Source organism: Cetorhinus maximus, chromosome 28 (assembly GCF_964194155.1).
Source record: "Cetorhinus maximus chromosome 28, sCetMax3.hap1.1, whole genome shotgun sequence".
NCBI lineage: Eukaryota > Metazoa > Chordata > Chondrichthyes > Lamniformes > Cetorhinidae > Cetorhinus > Cetorhinus maximus.
The window spans coordinates 16,425,897-16,444,360 of NC_135906.1; the positions used below are offsets into that span (position 1 = coordinate 16,425,897).

Consider the following 18,464-nt stretch of genomic DNA (forward strand, 5'->3'; position numbering starts at 1 on the left):
TGTACCCCAGGGAGAGTTGGGAGAGGAGGAACTGTACCCCAGGGAGAGTCAGGAGAGGAGGAACTGTACCCCAGGGAGAGTCAGGAGAGGAGGAACTGTACCCCAGGGAGAGTCAGGAGAGAGGGAACTGTACCCCAGGGAGAGTCAGGAGAGGAGGAACTGTAACCCAGGGAGTGTCAGGAGAGGAGGAACTGTACCCCAGGGAGAGTCAGGAGAGGAGGAACTGTACCCCAGGGAGAGTCAGGAGGGGAGGAACTGTACCCCAGGGAGAGTCAGGAGAGGAGGAACTGTACCCCAGGGAGAGTCAGGAGAGGAGGAACTGTACCCCAGGGAGAGTCAGGAGAGAGGGAACTGTACCCCAGGGAGAGTCAGGAGAGGAGGAACTGTACCCCAGGGAGAGTCAGGAGAGGAGGAACTGTACCCCAGGGAGAGTCAGGAGAGGAGGAACTGTACCCCAGGGAGAGTCAGGAGAGAGGGAACTGTACTCCAGGGAGAGTCAGGAGAGGAGGAACTGTACCCCAGGGAGAGTCAGGAGAGAGGGAACTGTACCCCAGGGAGAGTCAGGAGAGGAGGAACTGTACCCCAGGGAGAGTCAGGAGAGAGGGAACTGTACCCCAGGGAGAGTCAGGAGAGAGGGAACTGTACCCCAGGGAGAGTCAGGAGAGAGGGAACTGTACCCCAGGGAGAGTCAGGAGAGAGGGAACTGTACCCCAGGGAGAGTCAGCACCTGCAGGAGGGGAGGAGAGCAAATTGAGAAAAAGAAAGTAAAAATCAGTTCATTTTCCAAGTGTTCCATCAGTCATTTATTGAGAAAATCCATTGTATATGCATAATAAACATTCTCTCAATAAACATTCTCTCAATAAACATTCTCTCTCTCTTTGGGCACAGTTTTGACGTTGAGAATGGTCCATCTCCAGGTCGGAGTCCACTGGACTTGCAGGCGAGTCCAGGACTGGTGCTACATCCAACCTTCCCCCAGAGCCAGCGCCGGGAGTCATTTCTTTATCGCTCTGACAGCGACTATGACATGTCACCCAAAACAATGTCACGCAATTCCTCCGTAACAAGTGAAGTGTGAGTACTGGTTTATTATTTGTTATATTATCTCCCTCTCTCTGTCTATTATGCATGAGAAATTTATGTCAATGTACTGTCCCTGCCAACAGAACCTTACTTCCTGTTACCCATACCCTATTCCACTTTTAATGTCAACTTTTCCCATTAGAAGTTCCCAATCCTATGTCCAGATTTATACTGGGATCTATGTAAATGTGTCATTCTTTAATTACACCCTCCTTCATCACTTTTGTGTGTCCCAGCCACTTGCAGAGATATTCTAATCAATTCTATATCCATACTTCACAAATTGCCAATAACCTTTTATACGTAATGAAAAATAGCAATGTAAGATTAAAAACATGAATGGCCTCCTTCCGTGCTGTAATGACTTTATATGGGGGACTCAATTCTGCACGTGCCCTGGTCCAATGGGCGGAATCGTCCCAGATTTGCACAAAGTGCGGTAGCAGGTGGGAAAAAGGACGTTTTACCCGCTGGCTGCAATGGCGGCTTCTTGCGCCGTATCGTTCCCATTCCCGGTGCATCCTGTCTTATTAATAATGCATTCCTGGGAAACACGCCGGATCGCTCGCGGCGTGGCCTCTGATTCGCCGCCCCGCCATCACCTCAGGTCTTCAGTAATGCAGGTGCCATATTTAAAGGGCGGCTCCTGCACAGAACTAGCTCTCTCTAAGGCATCGGGAGCTGCTGTAAAGTCAGGGCTGCCAGAGTGGGGAAAATATGCCGCATCCAAATTTAGCGACACCTCTCTCGGGCGCCTGCCGGATGCAGTGGAGACCCTCCGTGAAGTCCTCTACCACCACTCTGAATGAAGACCAGCAAGCAAGGCACACCAATCCAGCAAGGGAGGCAGTGGCAGCGCCAATGCCCTGCAAAAGGGGACAGCCACCCAGTACCGAAAGGGAATGAATGATCTCATCCATTCCGCCAGGGTAAGTCACTCTTCTCATCATTCTCAACTCACACACTCACAAACCCATCACACATCCACAGGGATCTCACTCCCTGCCAGTTCAACGGACATCACCATTCACACTCTCACACACACCTTCACCTGCCCTGTGGATCGTAACCTCATCCCATCCATGGCACTACTTATCACCCACACATGCCAGGCATCCTTATCATCTGGAAAAAACCCAGCAGGGCTCTTCTTCAGAGTCATATGGACTGGAAATGTTAACTCTGTTTTTCTCTCCACAGATACTGTTAGACCTGCTGTGTTTTTCCAGTATTTTCTGTTTTTGTTTCAGATTTCCAGCGTCCGCAGTATTTTGCTTTTATCCTTATCATCTGGCTTGGCAGGCATCCTGCTTGCATTCTCTCCATCTGTATTCATGCAGGACAAGCTGGCACACAACAAAAGGAAGAGGTCACAGACTGGTGGAGGAATGCCTGACACCAAGGTCCTCACAGAGCCATCCAGCTGGCCGGCGATGGTCTGGACCATTCCTGTGCTGACAGTGAGGTCGGCGGTGCTCAACCAAGTGAGAATCCAGCGGTGCAACATCCATCAGACAACCATGCTGTGTGTCAGTTCCCCTGTTCCACAGCCCCCTGCCATGCACTAATGATCTCTCCTTGCTTTCTCAGGCACACCTGTGAAGCAGCCGAGGGGTCCACAGCCCAGGTCATTGACTCAAGCTCCGAAGGCAACTCAGAAGAAGAATCTGATGTCACCTTGAAGGAAGACCTGCCATGGCACTTACCCACACCCTCCACCAGCACAGAGACACACACCTTGGTGGGACCTAGTTCTACAGTAGCCCGAGGATCACAATCTGGTGAACACATCGCACTGTCTGATCCACAGCAGGCGGCGGTAGGGACATCCTAGGTTTCCGGCATTCAGGGGACTGCTGGAGGCCAGAAATCTGCTGGGTACGAGTCAAATGAGGAGCTTCTGGATTCGGTCATGGCACAGTTGCTGGAGCTGCAAAGATAAGTTCAGAAACATCAGGAAGGGATGTCTGCTGCACTCCTCAGATTGCAGGCACAATGGAGGAGTCCGTCTGCCTTCAGTCTGAGGTGATAGCACTGGCATGCCAACACACCGATGGCAACACTGGTAGGATGGCAGCCGCCAAGGAGACCTTGGTCCAGGACATTGGTCCTGCATTGCTGCGCGGGCTGAACTCCATGGCCTTCAACACTGTCAATGAGAGAGGGGTGCGGAGCAGCTCGATCTCACTCCAGCTTCCCCTTTTCTACAAGGAGTCAGCCAGGGGCCCTTGGGCACCCATAGGGAGGAGGATCAGCAGGTGCACATCCTGTGGCCAAGCACCCAGGTGACTTCTTAAAATTCATTCACAGGATGTGGGCTTCACTGGCTGGGCCAGCATTTATTGCCCATCCCTAATTGCCCTTGAGAAGGTGGTGGTGAGCTGCCTCTTGAACCGCTGCAGTCCATGTGGTGTAGGTACACCCACGGTGCTATTAGGAAGGGAGTTCCAGGATTTTGACCCAGCGACAGTGAAGGAACGGCGATATAGTTCCAAGTCAGGCTGGTGAGTGACTTGGAGGGGAACTTCCAGGTGGTGGTGTTCCCATCTATCTGCTGCCCTTGTCCTTCTAGATGGTAGTGGTTGTGGGTTTGGAAGGTGCTGTTGAAAGGGCCTTGGTGAATTCCTGTAGTGCATCTTGTAGATGGTACACACACTGCTGCTACTGTGTGTCGGTGGTGGAGGGAGTGAATGTTTGTGGAAGTGATACCAATCGAGTGGGCTGCTTTGTCCTGGATGGTGTCAAGCTTCTTGAGTGCTGTGGGTGCTGCACTCATCCAGGCAAGTGGAGAGTGTTCCATCACACTCCTGACTTGTGCTTTGTAGATGGTGGACAGGTTTTGGGGAGTCAGAAGATGAGTTACTTGTTGAACGATTCCTGACCTGCTCTTGTAGCCACAGTTTGGGTAGTCCAGTTCAGTTTCTGACCATTCTGAATGGTGACCCCCAGGATGTTGATAGCGGGGAACTCAGTGATGGTAATGCCATTGAACATCAGGGGGCGAAGTTTAGCCACTCTGGGAGTGTCCAGCCCTTCCGAATCCCCTCTTCCTGTGACCCCAGCAGCTCCGGCTCCACAGAGCCAGGAGGGTGCCACTGCCACAAAGCAGGACCCCGAAAGCAGGCCGGTGCCCTCCAGGTCTAGGCCCTCCAGAGGAAGCCCGTCAAGGTTATCAAGACAGGGTGGAGCGGTCAGCAGGCTGCCTCCACCTTCACTGCTGATATCTGGGGAGCACCAAGATGTAGCAGCAAGGTTAGAAAGGTTAAGAAGATGTAACTCTTTCGAGTTATCAACAGATCTCATGTAACTCTTTCGAGTACATTCACAGTTCTTGGTTTCCGGGAGTGGGACATGTATCTCTTGTAGAGTTAAAACAATTAACTAAATTAACAATAACAAGGGAGAAATCAAGCACAGCCCCTAAATCAGGTCAGCTGTAAAATCAAAGAAAAACTTTAAAGGAACCTTACAAACATCAAACCAAGATGTGATTAAAGGGGTCAACAAAACACCCCAGTCCCCGCGATGCCCACCGGGCACGGAAGGCCTCGATGGTGCCGGCAGACACTGCGTGCTCCCTTTCCAGGGACACCCGGCCGCGAACGTAGCCGTAAGATGTAACTCTTTCAAGTTATCAACAGAACTCATGTAACTCTTTCGAGTACATTCACAGTTCTTGGTTTCCGGGAGTGGGACATGTAGTTGCACAGCCCAGGCACGGGTGTTAATCACTTGTACATAATGTTCACTATCGTAAATAAACTCCCAAGAATGTGTCCTTGCCTTTTTTATGGTGAGCAGTGTTCGTGTCACTCAGGTATGAAACCTTGGTTCCTGCACAAGATAAAGGCAGGTTTCTCTTCCCTGTGCAGTGTATAACTTTCAGACCAAAGTGATGGTCTGGCTTAACACTCACTGGACACATCAGTGATGCCTGCACTTCGATGGTGCTTGTCATTGCTGCCTGAATGTCACGGGCAGGTGTCACAGAATTCCTTCATTCTCTCTGTGTGCTCACAGCACCTTTGAGGTGGGGCTGGCCCTCCATCTCTTCAGCATCTGTGACCAGTGACGCTGTGCTCCTGGTGCATTTAAAGTTTTACAGATACATCTCCATGATATGACCCTAATCACAGAGTGCAAGCTAACTGCCCTTAGTCAGACAGGAATCAGACATTCACAGAGGCAATGTGAAGATCTATGGAGTGTCCTCACTGCATGTCGTCATCATCCTCCTGGAATCTAGCGACTATTAGGGCCTCTGCTGTGTCTCCATGACATGAGCCTGAGTACTGAGGGTATGTGTGCTGTCATCAATCACACAGGAGTCAAACATTCACAGATTCAAGGTGAGGATGTTAGGGCTGTATTCACTGCATCTTGTCATCATCCTCCACAAATCTTGCAGCTAAGAAGGCCTCCAGAACACGCCTGCCTCATCTGGCCAGTGCAATGGCCTCATCACCTGCATCCTCGCCTTCGAGGACTTCATCACCGTCAACCCCTTTGACGTCCTCTTAATCGGAGGAGATGTGCAGCTCCTCCATCTCCTCCTCAGCCAGGTCCTCCCCCTGTTGCAGCGTCAGGTTGTGGAGCACGAAGCAAGTGACAGTGATGCGCAACACCCTCTGGGGACTGTATTGCAGTGCTCCACTGGACCTATCAAGGCACTGGAACCTCATTTTCAAAATGCCCATAGTTTGTTGCACCAAATTCCAGGTCACTGTATGAGCCTCATTGTACCATCGCTGTGCTGCAGTCTGAGGCTGCCACACAGGCGTCATCAGCCACCTCCTCTGTGGGAAGCCCTTGTCCCCGAGGAGCCAACCCTGCAGCCTTTCTGGACCCTGGAAGATGTCAGGGATCTGAGACCTGTTAAGCATGTAGGAGTCATGGATGCTCCCTGGGAATTGTGCGCAGGATGTGTTTCTGGTGGTCGCACACCAGCTTAACATTCAGCAAGTAGAAGCCGTTGCGGTTGATGTAGTTGACTTCTTGTTGCCATGGAGATGTAAATGCCACATGAGTGCAGTTGATGGCACCATGCAACTGTGGGAGACCTGAGATCTGTGCAAATCCCAGCGCTCTTCCCACCTGGCTTTCCTGATCCTGGGCGAAATGCACAAAGCTCCGTGACCTCCTGGATACATTTGTGCATGGAGGCTTGTGAAATCCCACACAGGTCACCTGTGGAGCCCTTGAAGGAATCACTGGCGTAAAAATTGAGTGTCACAGTTATCTTTCATGGCCACTGACAGTGGATGCCCTCCATGTCCCCGTGACACCAAATCCTGCAGCAGGTGACATATGTGACTGACCAGTTCCCTGGACATGCGCAGTCTTCGGCGACACTGATTTTCAGTCATCTGCAGGAATGGCAAGCGCCCTCTATCGATTCTGGGTCTAGTGAGGCATCTACGAGCGATGTCTCTCTGTGGATCTTCAGCTGCGTACGCAGCATACCCTGCCGCCCCTTCATCTTGAGGGAGGTACTCCTCCCTTTGCTGAGCCAGGTGTCTCCGCCGCTCTCTGCTTCTTCTCTGGCCTCTGTAAGTCATGAGGCATACTGCTAAATCACCAGGCTCCATGATCCTGATGTTCTCGTTCTCTTCCTGCAGGATCAAAGAGAGAGACCCGTGGGTTAGCATGGATGTCCTAAGAACCTCTCTTGGTTAAGTCTGAAGGCCCCTTCACATATGCAGGAAAGTGCTGGTCACTACTTGGATGACCAGTGTGCAGTGCCCTTCATGGCTGTCCGAAACCTCACCCACCTCCGCCCCACTCCACTTGACCGATCGGCGGCAGCTTCGGCCACTGGACTGCATGATGCGCTCTCAGCTCAGGCACAGGCATTCTCCTAACCCGCACTACAAGGCTGCACTGTTAGCTTGAGCCATAAGGGATACTGGTCCAAACCTGAGTAAAGACATTGCAAGGGGCTGTGAGCGCCTCCACCAGTGACTGCGCCATGGCCATCTTTCACAAGGGGATTGTACTACTTGCCCAGTCGGCCAATTGCTCAGCTGCCCCCTAAAACACACATTCATCTGCAGTTTGCGCCAAAGGGGTGAAAAGTTCTGGAGCATTTCTTAGCACTTTCACGCTTTTGCGTTGCTTGAGTGAACAGAAAAGCTTCAGAGACTCGACTCCAAGCATGTCAATGGAGCTGCAGCTGAACGGTCTCAGGTGCAGAAGAATGCTCACTTTTGACAAGTTTTTCCAAGCACATGGCCACTTCAATAACAGCAGTTAGTTGCTCAGATTTAATGCAATTATATTTTTTGGCCTTAAAGCTGTTGCTTTGATATAGTTTCATCTTAATATCAGAGTGATACATTGAGGTAGAATCTTGATGTCATGGCCTGAATCGTATCCTAGTGGAGCAGCTTCCATGTTCATTACTGAACACGGTCATTACCAAACCCTTCCATTATTCAACTAGCCCGTTATCCAACATAGCCATTAACAAACACACCCAGTATCAAAAACGGCAGTTATCCAACCTGCTGGTTATCAAACTGTCCAATACAGAACCCCCTCCCCACCTAATTTTATTTCCATTCATTCTGATAGAGTGAAAATTGGGCGAGGTCATTATCTCATTGTTGCTTGTGGAATCTTGCTGTATGCAAACTGGCTATCACATTTCCTACATTATAAAAGTGACTACACTTCAAAAGTATTTCATTGGTTGTAAAGTGCTTTGGGACATCCAGTGGTGGTGAAAGGCACCATATAAATGCAAGTCTTTCATTATTTATAAGAGACAGGTGCTCCACTCCAGTAACCTGCCTGTGGTAATCCTCAGGTAATAATAAGTCAATAAAACAACTTACCTGATATTCTGCATTGCACAAAAGATTCCTAAATATATACACCATACGTAGGTTTTACTTTTTAGATATTGGTTCTTTCCGATATCCTTGACACAGAGCTCACATTTGCTCAGCTTTCTGCAGCCCTAGACTAAGTAAATATTGACTGAACTCTAAACTGCTGACAGCAGCAAAGGCCTTCACTTATCCACAATGTATCTGCCTCTATACATGACACCTGACAGTTTTCAGCCCACTAACCATCACGCACTGAGCGCGGGTGGGGAAAACAAGTCGTTATCAACTATCACTTTTTAACTTCCTGTAATAATCTGATTGATTTGTTTATTCCACAATATCCCAGGAAAGCCTAAAAGCTTGTTTACATTGGGATCCTGCCCAAAAATATCTTGTGTACTCAGCACAAAATTGGACACAAAATACAGGAGAGACAGCAAATAGAGGAGGTACAAGAAATAGGGCAGGTATAGGAGATGGAGGAAATAGAGCAGAAACAGGAGATACAGTAAATAGAGCAGATACAGGAAACAGGCAGATACAGGAGAAACAGGAAGCAGGGCAAAAACAGGAGAAAGAGGAAACAGGACAAGTACAGGAGAGACAGGAAACAGGGCAGATACAGGAAACAGGGCAGATATAGGAGATACAGGAAACAGGGCAGTTACGGGAGAAACAGGAAATAGGGCAGATACAGGAGAAACAGGAAATAGAGCTGATACGGGAAACAAGGCAGATACAGGAGAAACTGGAAATAGGGTAAATGCAGAAGAAGAAGGAAATAGGGCAGGCGCAGGAGAAACGGAAAATGGCAGATACAGGAAACAGGGCAGATACAGGAAACAGGGTAGATACAGGATATATAGGAAACAGAGCAGATACAGGAGATACAAGAAACAAGGCAGATACAAGAGATAGAGAAAATAGGGATGATATGGGAGATACAGGAAACAGGGCATATACAGGAGATATGAGAAATGGCAGATATAGGAAATAGAGCAGATACAGGAGAAACAAGAAATAGGGCAGATACAGGAGATTCAGTAAATGGGGATGATACAGGAGATACAGCAAATAGGGATGATACAGGAGATATAGGAAACAGGGCAGATACAGAAGATACACGAAATGGCAGATACAGGAGATACAAGAAACAAGGTAGATACAGGAGATACATGAAATAGGGCAGATACAAGAGATACAGGAAACAGAGCAGATACAGTAAATAGGGATGATACAGGAGATGCAAGAAACAGGACAGATACAGGAAACGGGGCAGAAACAGGAAACAGGGCAGATACAGGAGATACAGTAAATAGGGCAGATACAGGAGTAACAGGATATAGGATAGATGGAGGAGAAACAGGAAACAGGGCAGATACAGGAAATAGGGCAGGTACAGGAGATACAGGAAACAGGGCAGATACAGGAGATGCAGTAAATATGGATGATACAGGAGATACAAGAAACAGGGCAGATACAGGAGGTACAGGAAACAGGGCAGATTTAGAGAAATAGGGAATAGGACAGATGCAGGAGAAACAGGAAACAGGGCAGTTACGGGAGAAACAGGAAATAGGGCAGATGCAGGAGAAACAGGAAATAGAGCTGATACGGGAAACAAGGCAGATACAGGAGAAACTGGAAATAGGGTAAATGCAGAAGAAGAAGGAAATAGGGCAGGCGCAGGAGAAACGGAAAATGGCAGATACAGGAAACAGGGCAGATACAGGATATATAGGAAACAGAGCAGATACAGGAGATACAAGAAACAAAGCAGATACAAGAGATAGAGAAAATAGGGATGATATGGGAGATACAGGAAACAGGGCGTATACAGGAGATATGAGAAATGGCAGATATAGGAAATAGAGCAGATACAGGAGAAACAAGAAATAGAGCAGATGCATGAGAAACAGGAAATAGGGCAGATACAGGAGATTCAGTAAATGGGGATGATACAGGAGATACAGCAAATAGGGATGATACAGGAGATATAGGAAACAGGGCAGATACAGAAGATACACGAAATGGCAGATACAGGAGATACAAGAAACAAGGTAGATACAGGAGATACATGAAATAGGGCAGATACAAGAGATACAGGAAACAGAGCAGATACAGTAAATAGGGATGATACAGGAGATGCAAGAAACAGGACAGATACAGGAAACAGGGCAGAAACAGGAAACAGGGCAGATACAGGAGATACAGTAAATAGGGCAGATACAGGAGTAACAGGATATAGGATAGATGGAGGAGAAACAGGAAACAGGGCAGATACAGGAAATAGGGCAGGTACAGGAGATACAGGAAACAGGGCAGATACAGGAGATGCAGTAAATATGGATGATACAGGAGATGCAAGAAACAGGGCAGATACAGGAGGTACAGGAAACAGGGCAGATTTAGAGAAATAGGGAATAGGACAGATGCAGGAGAAACAGGAAACAGGGCAGATACGGGAGACAGGGCAGATACAGGAGATACAATAAATATTGATGATACAGGAGATACAAAAAACAGGCCGGATACAGGAGATGCAGGAAACGGGGCAGATACTGGAGATACAGTAAATAGGGATGATACAGGAGATACAGGAAACAGGGCAGATACAGGAGATACATGAAATAGGGCAGATACAGGAAACAGGATAGATACAGGAGATACAGGAAATAGGACAGGAAACATGGCAGATACAGGAAATAGGACAGTTACAGGAGATACAGGAAACAAGACAGATACAGGAGATACAGGAAACAGAACAGATAGAGGAGACACAGCTTTAGGAGAGACCAGATACAAGAGGTGCAGGAAACAGTTCCATCAGTTTACCCCCCTCAACTTCCCTGTTCAGTGAAGAGAGCCCCATCAACTCAAGTTTCACCTCATAACTAATGCCTCACATCCTTGGTCTCATCTGAGTAAATCTCTGTTTTTCTCTCTCTCTTACCCTCTTTTTATCTCTTTCCTCATCCTGTCTATCCCTCTCTATCTTAATCTCTCTCCCATGTGTATCTCTTTATCTCACTCTATTTCTCTCTGCCTGTAACAATTTATGTATAGCACCTTTAACTTTACCCCGTCTCTCTTTCTCACTTACTATCTCTCAAACTCCTGCTCTGCCAATAACTGTATCTCTGTTTCTCTGTCGGTACTTTTTGGTTTGTAATCAACTTATCAGTCCATGTTGTCAACTCATGTGTTTTTCTTTCAGACATACTGAGGACCTCATTGTCACTCCTTTTGCTCAGGTAAGTTGAAAGCTAAACATCATCTTACAGGCTGTCTTGTCTTTCTATCTGCCTCTGTCCCTCCACAATGTCTTACAAAAATCACAAGTCAAATAAAAATCTCTTGAAAAGTCCACTTCAGAATATTTAAAGAGGCATTATCGTATGTCACTGCAGGATGGGGCTATGAATCAGGCTCAAGCTAGCACCACTGGCACCTGGGGTCACATTCAGCTCAGACGGGATGAAACTCTTCTCTCTCTGCTGAACGTATGGATTGTAGCTTCAATGAATTTGTTCTTTCTGAATTCAGTTCTAGTGGAACGGCATAAAAAACTATCACCGACCTTCACTAATTTGTGTTCTTAGTCAGAGTCTTCAGGTTGGGCGATGTGAGAAATGGGAAATCCTAGACGAGAACAGCACAGAAAGAGGCTATTCAGCCCTCTCATTTGGTTAACAGGGTCATTTGAGACCACAGGGGGTGGTTATCCCTGCCCTTTTGCAAGTCGTCCTAGGCCCAAGGTAAGAGTCCCATGCACAGGGTTACGAGACAGTGGAATCAGGGAGTTTTTGGTAGTGATGGCAGAAGAATCTTAAAGGACAGTGGTTGCTTACAGGCGGAGGATCTTTTGGGAAGAAGACATATTTCCTTCAAGCACTCATGAAGGAGGCTATGGGAAAACACCTCATGTATTTTTTTCCCTAGTCATATTGCTCATGGCTGACAGAGTACAAACGCCTGGTGCTGGCTCTTTCAAAGAGTTGTCCAATCAACCCCAATGCTCTTCAAAAGAACTATCTGATCAATGCCTTATTTCCCAGTTTTCCTTTTCAAATATTTATCCAATTCCCTTTTCAAAGTTATTATCAAATCTGCTTTCACCTCCCCTTTGGGCAAAGCGTTCCAGGTCACAACAAGTCGCTGTGTAAACAAATTCTTCTCATCTCCCTCTGATTCTTCTGCCAGTCACCTCAAACTGTGTCCTCTAGTTACCAACCCTGCTGCCATTGGAAACAACATCTGCTTATTTACTGTATAAAAACCTCTCATAATTATGAAAGTCTCAATTAAATCTCTCTTTAACCACTTCTGTTCTAACAAGAACAATCCTTATCTCCACATACCTGAAGTCCCTCATCCCCGGTACCATTCTAGTAAATCTCTTCTGCACCCTCTCCAAGGACTTGACATCCTTCCTAAAGTGTGGTGTCCAGAATTGGACACAACTCCAGCTGGGGCCTAACCAGTGTTTTATAAAGGTTTAGCAGAACATCCTTGCTTTTGTATTCTATGCTTCTATTTATAAACCCAAGGATCCCAAAGGCTTTTTAACAGTTTTCTCAACCTGTTGTCGTGCCGAGAAGGTGTGAAGAAAGAAAAAATCTTTAAAATTTGTTTCTCTTTCATATTCTCTTGTTTAAATCCTGCTTTTTAAAATGGACAATATTGTTGGGCTGATGAAATAGCCACAACTGATCACATGATGGTAGTTCTAGAAGATTTTCAGCAGTTCCAATAGACAAAGCTAACTCATCATCCTCCTGGAATGTGACACCCCTGGCATTGTATGAACATGCTGGCCAAGCCAACACAAAGGACTAGTAGATGGGATGTCTGTCCCAGCCAGCTCTGGACAAAGGAAGAGCCCTTGTGACTCCTCATCTCTAACGTTGTGCTAATTGTTCCACGGTTATCTGCTCAAGTTACAATGAGTTTTAACAAGGGTCCTTAAAGTACACCGTTAGCCTTATGGCTGGACCTGAAACCACCCTGTCATATGACTGAGATTTGAGCTGTTTGAATTGCTTTAATTATACAGCTTTTGGATTCTGTCTTCAGTTGCCGTTTAACCTCAGAAGGGAAAACAGGACTCCAGGCTGTCTCTGTCAAAGCCTGATCTCCAGAAAGAGCCCTGTATTTTGCCTATAAAGTGAACTAATTCTCAAAATACAAGAACACTGCATCTTCAACTGCCTCAACCTGCAACCGAGCTCCTAGGAAAAAGAGCAGGCATTCTGCCAGACAAAGCCAACTGAAAGAACCTTTATTGGACATTGACTTACTGGGCTCTATTCATGTGAATTAATGCCAATACCTTTTGATTATTTTTTGTAACTCGAAATTTGTAACTTCTTTCCTTTTCTTTCTCTGTCTTTCTACCCTGTATGCTCGGGCGTGTGAATGTGTTTCGCGATCCCTTCCTTGGGTTTTGAATGTGTTAATAAATCCTTATTTTGTTTCACTGTAAAGAATTTGCTGTGGGGCTATTTTTGACATTGGACCTCATAAACTGGGCTTTGAGAAACACACCACGGCCCATTTCAACAAGGGTAAAGGATACTAAGGGAAACAAATTAAATTGGAAATTAAACTTCCGCTGTCACGGGCAGAAGAGGGGAACAGTAATGCTAATTCAGTTCACCTCATCCTCTTGTCTGTGACACTGTCCTGCTATCTTTAAATGTGTACATACACGCCCACGTCTCTCTGTTCCTCTATCTCTTTAAAATTGTATCATTTAGTACATATTGCCTCTCCTCATTCGTCCTTCCAAAATACATCACCTCACATTTCTCACCTTCAATTTCAACTGCTATGTGTCATCCACTTCACCAATCTGTCTATGTTCTCCTGAAGTTTAATGTCCTTCTCACTGTTTACTGCTTTTCTGAGTTTTATGTCATCTAAAAACTTTGAAATTATGCTCTGTACACCCAAGTCCACATATTAATATAGGTCAAAAAGGGCAATGGCTCTAATACCAACCCCTGGGGAACACCACTTACACTTCCCTCCAGCCTGAAAACATGTGTTCACTGCTACTCTCTACTTTCTGTCCCTTCGCCAAATTTGTATCCATGCTAACATTTCCTCTTTAATCCCACAGGCTTTAATTTTGCTGACTGATCTTTTATTCAGTACTTTGTCAAACACTTCTGAAAATCTGTATATAAAATGACTGGCTGTCACTCATTAGTGTCTATTTTTCAAAGAAAAAATTAATTTTGTCCAGATTATGGTCTCTCCCACTGGCTTTTGAAGTTGCAGCTGTAATTCCCTATCCCCTTTCTTAATCAGGGGTGTAACATTTACAATCCTCCAGTCTTCTGGCACCATGTCTATTTCTAAGGATTGGAACATCGTGGCCAGAGCCTTGCTTTCCTCAGTAACCTGGGGTGCATCTGATCGGGTGCTTTTAAGTGCTGCCAATCTTCTATTTTTATCTAAACAAATTTCTCTCCCCATGCTTCTTTACCATGACATTGGCAGCATCTCTTTTGCAGAGACAGATGCAAAGTATTAATTTATACCTCACCATGTCCTCCGCCTCCACAAAAAGTTCTCCTATTGATCTTTAATCGGCCCCACCCTTCCTTTGACTACCTTTTCACTCTTTATATGTTTATGAAAGACTTTAGTGTTTGCTTTAGTGTTAGCCGCTATTTTTTTCTCATTCTGATTACCCCTCGTTTCCTTTTTCAGTTCTCTCCTGAACTTCCTGTATGCTAGAATACATAATGCATAATTCTTTTAGAATACATTCATCATAAGCCTCCTCTTTCTAATGCCTGTTAACTTCTACGTCTAGAGTCATCTAGGGAGTTCTAACTTTAAATGCTCTTCCAGTCCCCCTTAAGGGCGTGTTTAATATTTTCCTAAACTATCTCCTATTTGAAGGCCTCCGATTGCTCATTTGTCGTTTTACCTGCTAATCTTTGATTCCAATCCACCAAATTAGCCCTCCTCCAGTTCAACATCTCCACCTTTAATTGTTCCTTGTTCCATTCCATAACAACTCTAAGATTAATATTATCAGGGAATTGTTACAGCACAGGAGGTGGCCGTTTGGCCCATCATGTCTGTGCCAGCCCTACACAGGAGTAACTTACCTAGTGCCACTCCACCCACCCCTGCCCCGACTTCTCCTCATAGCCCTGCACATTCTTCCTTTTCAGATAATAACCCAATTCCCTCTTGAATGTCTCAATTGAACCTGCCTCCGCCACACTCTCAGGCAGTGCATTCCAGACCCGAACCACTCGCTGTGTGAAAAAGTTCCTTCTCGAATTGCTTTTGCTTCTTTTCCCAATTACCTTAAATCTGTGCCCTCTCATTCTCGATCCGTCCACCAATGAAAACAGTTACTCCCCATCTACTCTATGCAGACCCCTCATGATTTTGAATACCTCTATCAAATCTCCTCTCAGCCTTCTCTTCTCCAAGGAGAACAGTCCCAACTTCTCCAATCTATCTTCATAACTGAAGTTCTTCATCCCTGGGACCATTCTCGTGAATCTTTTCTGCACTCTCTCCAATACCTTCACATCCTTCCTAAAGTGCAGCGCCCAGAACTGGACGCAGTCCTCCAGCTGATGCCGAACCAGTGTTCTATACAAGTTTAACATTATTTTCTTTTATATTCAATGCCTCTCTTACCAAAGCCTAGGATTCTGTATGCTTTGTTAACAGCTCACTCGACCTGTCCTGCCACCTTCAATGATTTATGCACATATACACCCAGGACCCTCTGCTCCTGCACCCCCATTAGAGTTGTACCCTTCATTTTATATTGTCGCTCCATGTTCTTCCTACCAAAATTAATCTCTTCACGATTCTCTGCATTGAACTTCATCTGCCATTTGTCCACCCATTCCACCAACTTGCCTATATCCTTTTGATAGTGCCCACACTGTCCTCCTCACAGTTCACAATGCTTCCAAGTTTCATATCATGCGCAGATTTTGAAATTGTGTCCTGTACACCAAGGTCTAGGTAATTACTATATATCAGAAAAAGCAAGGCTCTTAACACCTAACTCCACTACAAACCTTCCTCCTGTCTGAGGTCCATTAATCATTACTTTGTTTCCTGTAACTCGGCCAATTCCATGTTGCTACTGTCCCTTTTATTCCATAAGATACAACCTCGCCCACAGGTACAAAGTCTTCATTTAATACCTCAGCCATGCCCTCTGCCTCAATGCATAAACCTCCTTGTTGGTCCCTAATCAGCCTCACTCCTCCTTTTATCACTTTTTAAACTATTCATATGTCCATAGAATACTTTTGGATTCCCTTTTATATTAGCTGCACTTTATCAAACGCCTTCTGGAAGTCCATATACACCACATCAACAGCATTGCCCTCATCAACCCTCCCTGTTACCTCATCAAAAAATTCCAGCAAGTTAATCAAACACGATTTGCCCTTAACAAATCCATTATGGCTTGCCTTAATTAACTCGCATTCACTCAAGTGGCTATTAATTTTGCCCCGAGTTATCATTTCTAGAAGCTCCCCCAACTTGGGGTTAAACCGACTGGCCTGTAGTTGCTAGGCTTATTTTACACCCTTTTTCGAACAATTCCCCAGTCCTCTGGCATCACCCCTGAGTCTAAGGAAGACTGAAAAACTATGGCAGTGCTTCTGCAATTTCCACTCTCGCTTTTCTCAGAATCCTTGGATGCATCCCATCCAAACCTGGTGCTTTGTCAAATTTAAGTTCAGACAACCTCCTCCTTATCAATTTTAAGCCATTCAAGCGTCTGAATTACCTCCTCTTTTATCATGACCTAGAATATCAGAAACCACTTGTTATCAACTTCATTAATTTCAAGAAGGCTTTTGATAGCGCCCATCGGCAGTCATGCTGATACATTACACGACAGTACGGCATCCCAAAGACACCTTCAAAGCCTTATTCTGCAACTCGAGATGCTGCATCAAGACCAGCATGAGCCCCATGCACTTCTTGAATATCATCACAGGAAGGCTGCATACTCTCCCCATTCTTTCTCCTCTTGATTATTGATTTCATCGTGAGGAAGGTGATGGTGGGTGCAGACTATGGCATCCTACGGCAGCACCACCATGGTTGAAGAACCTGGGTTTCACAGACAACATCACCTTGTGGCCGAAGAATTGCGTGTACTCCAAGACATGACCACCAGTCTTGAGGGTAACGGTGCCAAGGTTGGCCTATGCATCAAATGTGAGAAGACCAAGACAGTGATGGCTGGATGGCAACAAGGCTGTCTTATCACGATTGGGCAACAGAACTTGGAGGACATCGAGCACATCCCCTACCTACGGAACAACACCTCCAGAGAGGCCGATGTAGAAATCGATGTCCACACAAGAATTGCCAAAGCAGCAAAGGTCATCCAGTGGCTTCACATGGTCTGGACATCCAATACCATCAACACAGCCATGAAGCTGTGACTCTACATGTCCAAAGTGGTACCAACTGCAAACTATGCCAACGAGACATTGGAAGAGAACAGCAAAGGTCCTGTAAGTTGGATATCTTTCACCAGCACTGCCTACATAAGATCCTGGGCATCACATGGAGAGACAGCATCACCAATGAAGGAGTGCTACAGAGGAATGGTCAGAGGCGCCCGTGGGACATCGTGACAGAGAGACGACAGAGACTCCTGGACGTCCAACCTGGCAGAATGGCAGTAGAATGGACACCACCAGGTAGAAGGGAAGACGGGCCCAGACAACGAAGACCTGGGCCAGAATTTTACCGCCCCGTCACGATGGGAAAGGGGCTGTAAAATGTGGCAAGCCATTCTAAACTCTGTTGACTTTGGCGGGGCTGTAAAATTCCGCCCCTGGTGAAATACACTTAAGGAGAACCGAAAAGAGCAGGACACCACCTGGGCTGGAGCAAAAGAGTAAATAAGTCATCATGACCTCTGCAGCATCTTGTTCCTTGGTAAAGGCAGGTGCAAAGTTTTCATTTAATACCTCAGCCACGCCCCCTGCCTCCATGCATAAACTTCCTTTTTGATCCCTAATCAGCCTCACTCCTCCTTTTACCACCTTTTTACTATTCATATGTCCATAGAACGCTTTTGGATTCCCTTTTATATTAGCTGCTAGTCTCTTTTCATACTCTCTCTTTGCTTCTCTTAAATGCTTTTTCACTTCCCCTTTGAACCTTATGTATTCATTCTGATTCTTGGTTGCAGCAACTCACCAAGGATCCTTTGACAGCACCTTCCAAACTGTGACCTCTATCACCATAAGAGCAGCATATGCCTGGAAACACCTGCAAGCCACGCACCGTCCTTGGAATTATATCGCCGTTCCTTCACTGTCGCTGGGTCAAAATCCTGAAACTCCCTTAACTGCAATGTGGGTGTGCCTACACCACATGGCCTGCAGCCATTCAAGAAGGCGGCTCACCACTACCTTCTCAAGGGCAATTAGGGATGGGCAATAAATGCTAGCCTAGCCAGCGACGCCCACATCCCATGAATGAATTTTTAAAAATTATCCACCAAACATCTGGCCTAAG

The 18,464-nt window shown here is 46.2% G+C and overlaps 1 protein-coding gene across 2 annotated transcripts in view; it reads left to right on the forward strand.

Moving 5' to 3' along the window:
• pde4a (phosphodiesterase 4A, cAMP-specific) overlaps positions 1-18,464 on the forward strand; it is a 416,509-nt gene that overhangs the window by 322,801 nt on the left and 75,244 nt on the right. For both annotated transcript variants that reach the window (XM_078531259.1, XM_078531260.1), the window contains exons 2-3: positions 892-1,077; positions 11,137-11,173. In XM_078531259.1, coding sequence (XP_078387385.1) covers positions 892-1,077; positions 11,137-11,173 — 223 coding nt within the window. The remainder of the gene's footprint in view (positions 1-891; positions 1,078-11,136; positions 11,174-18,464) is intronic.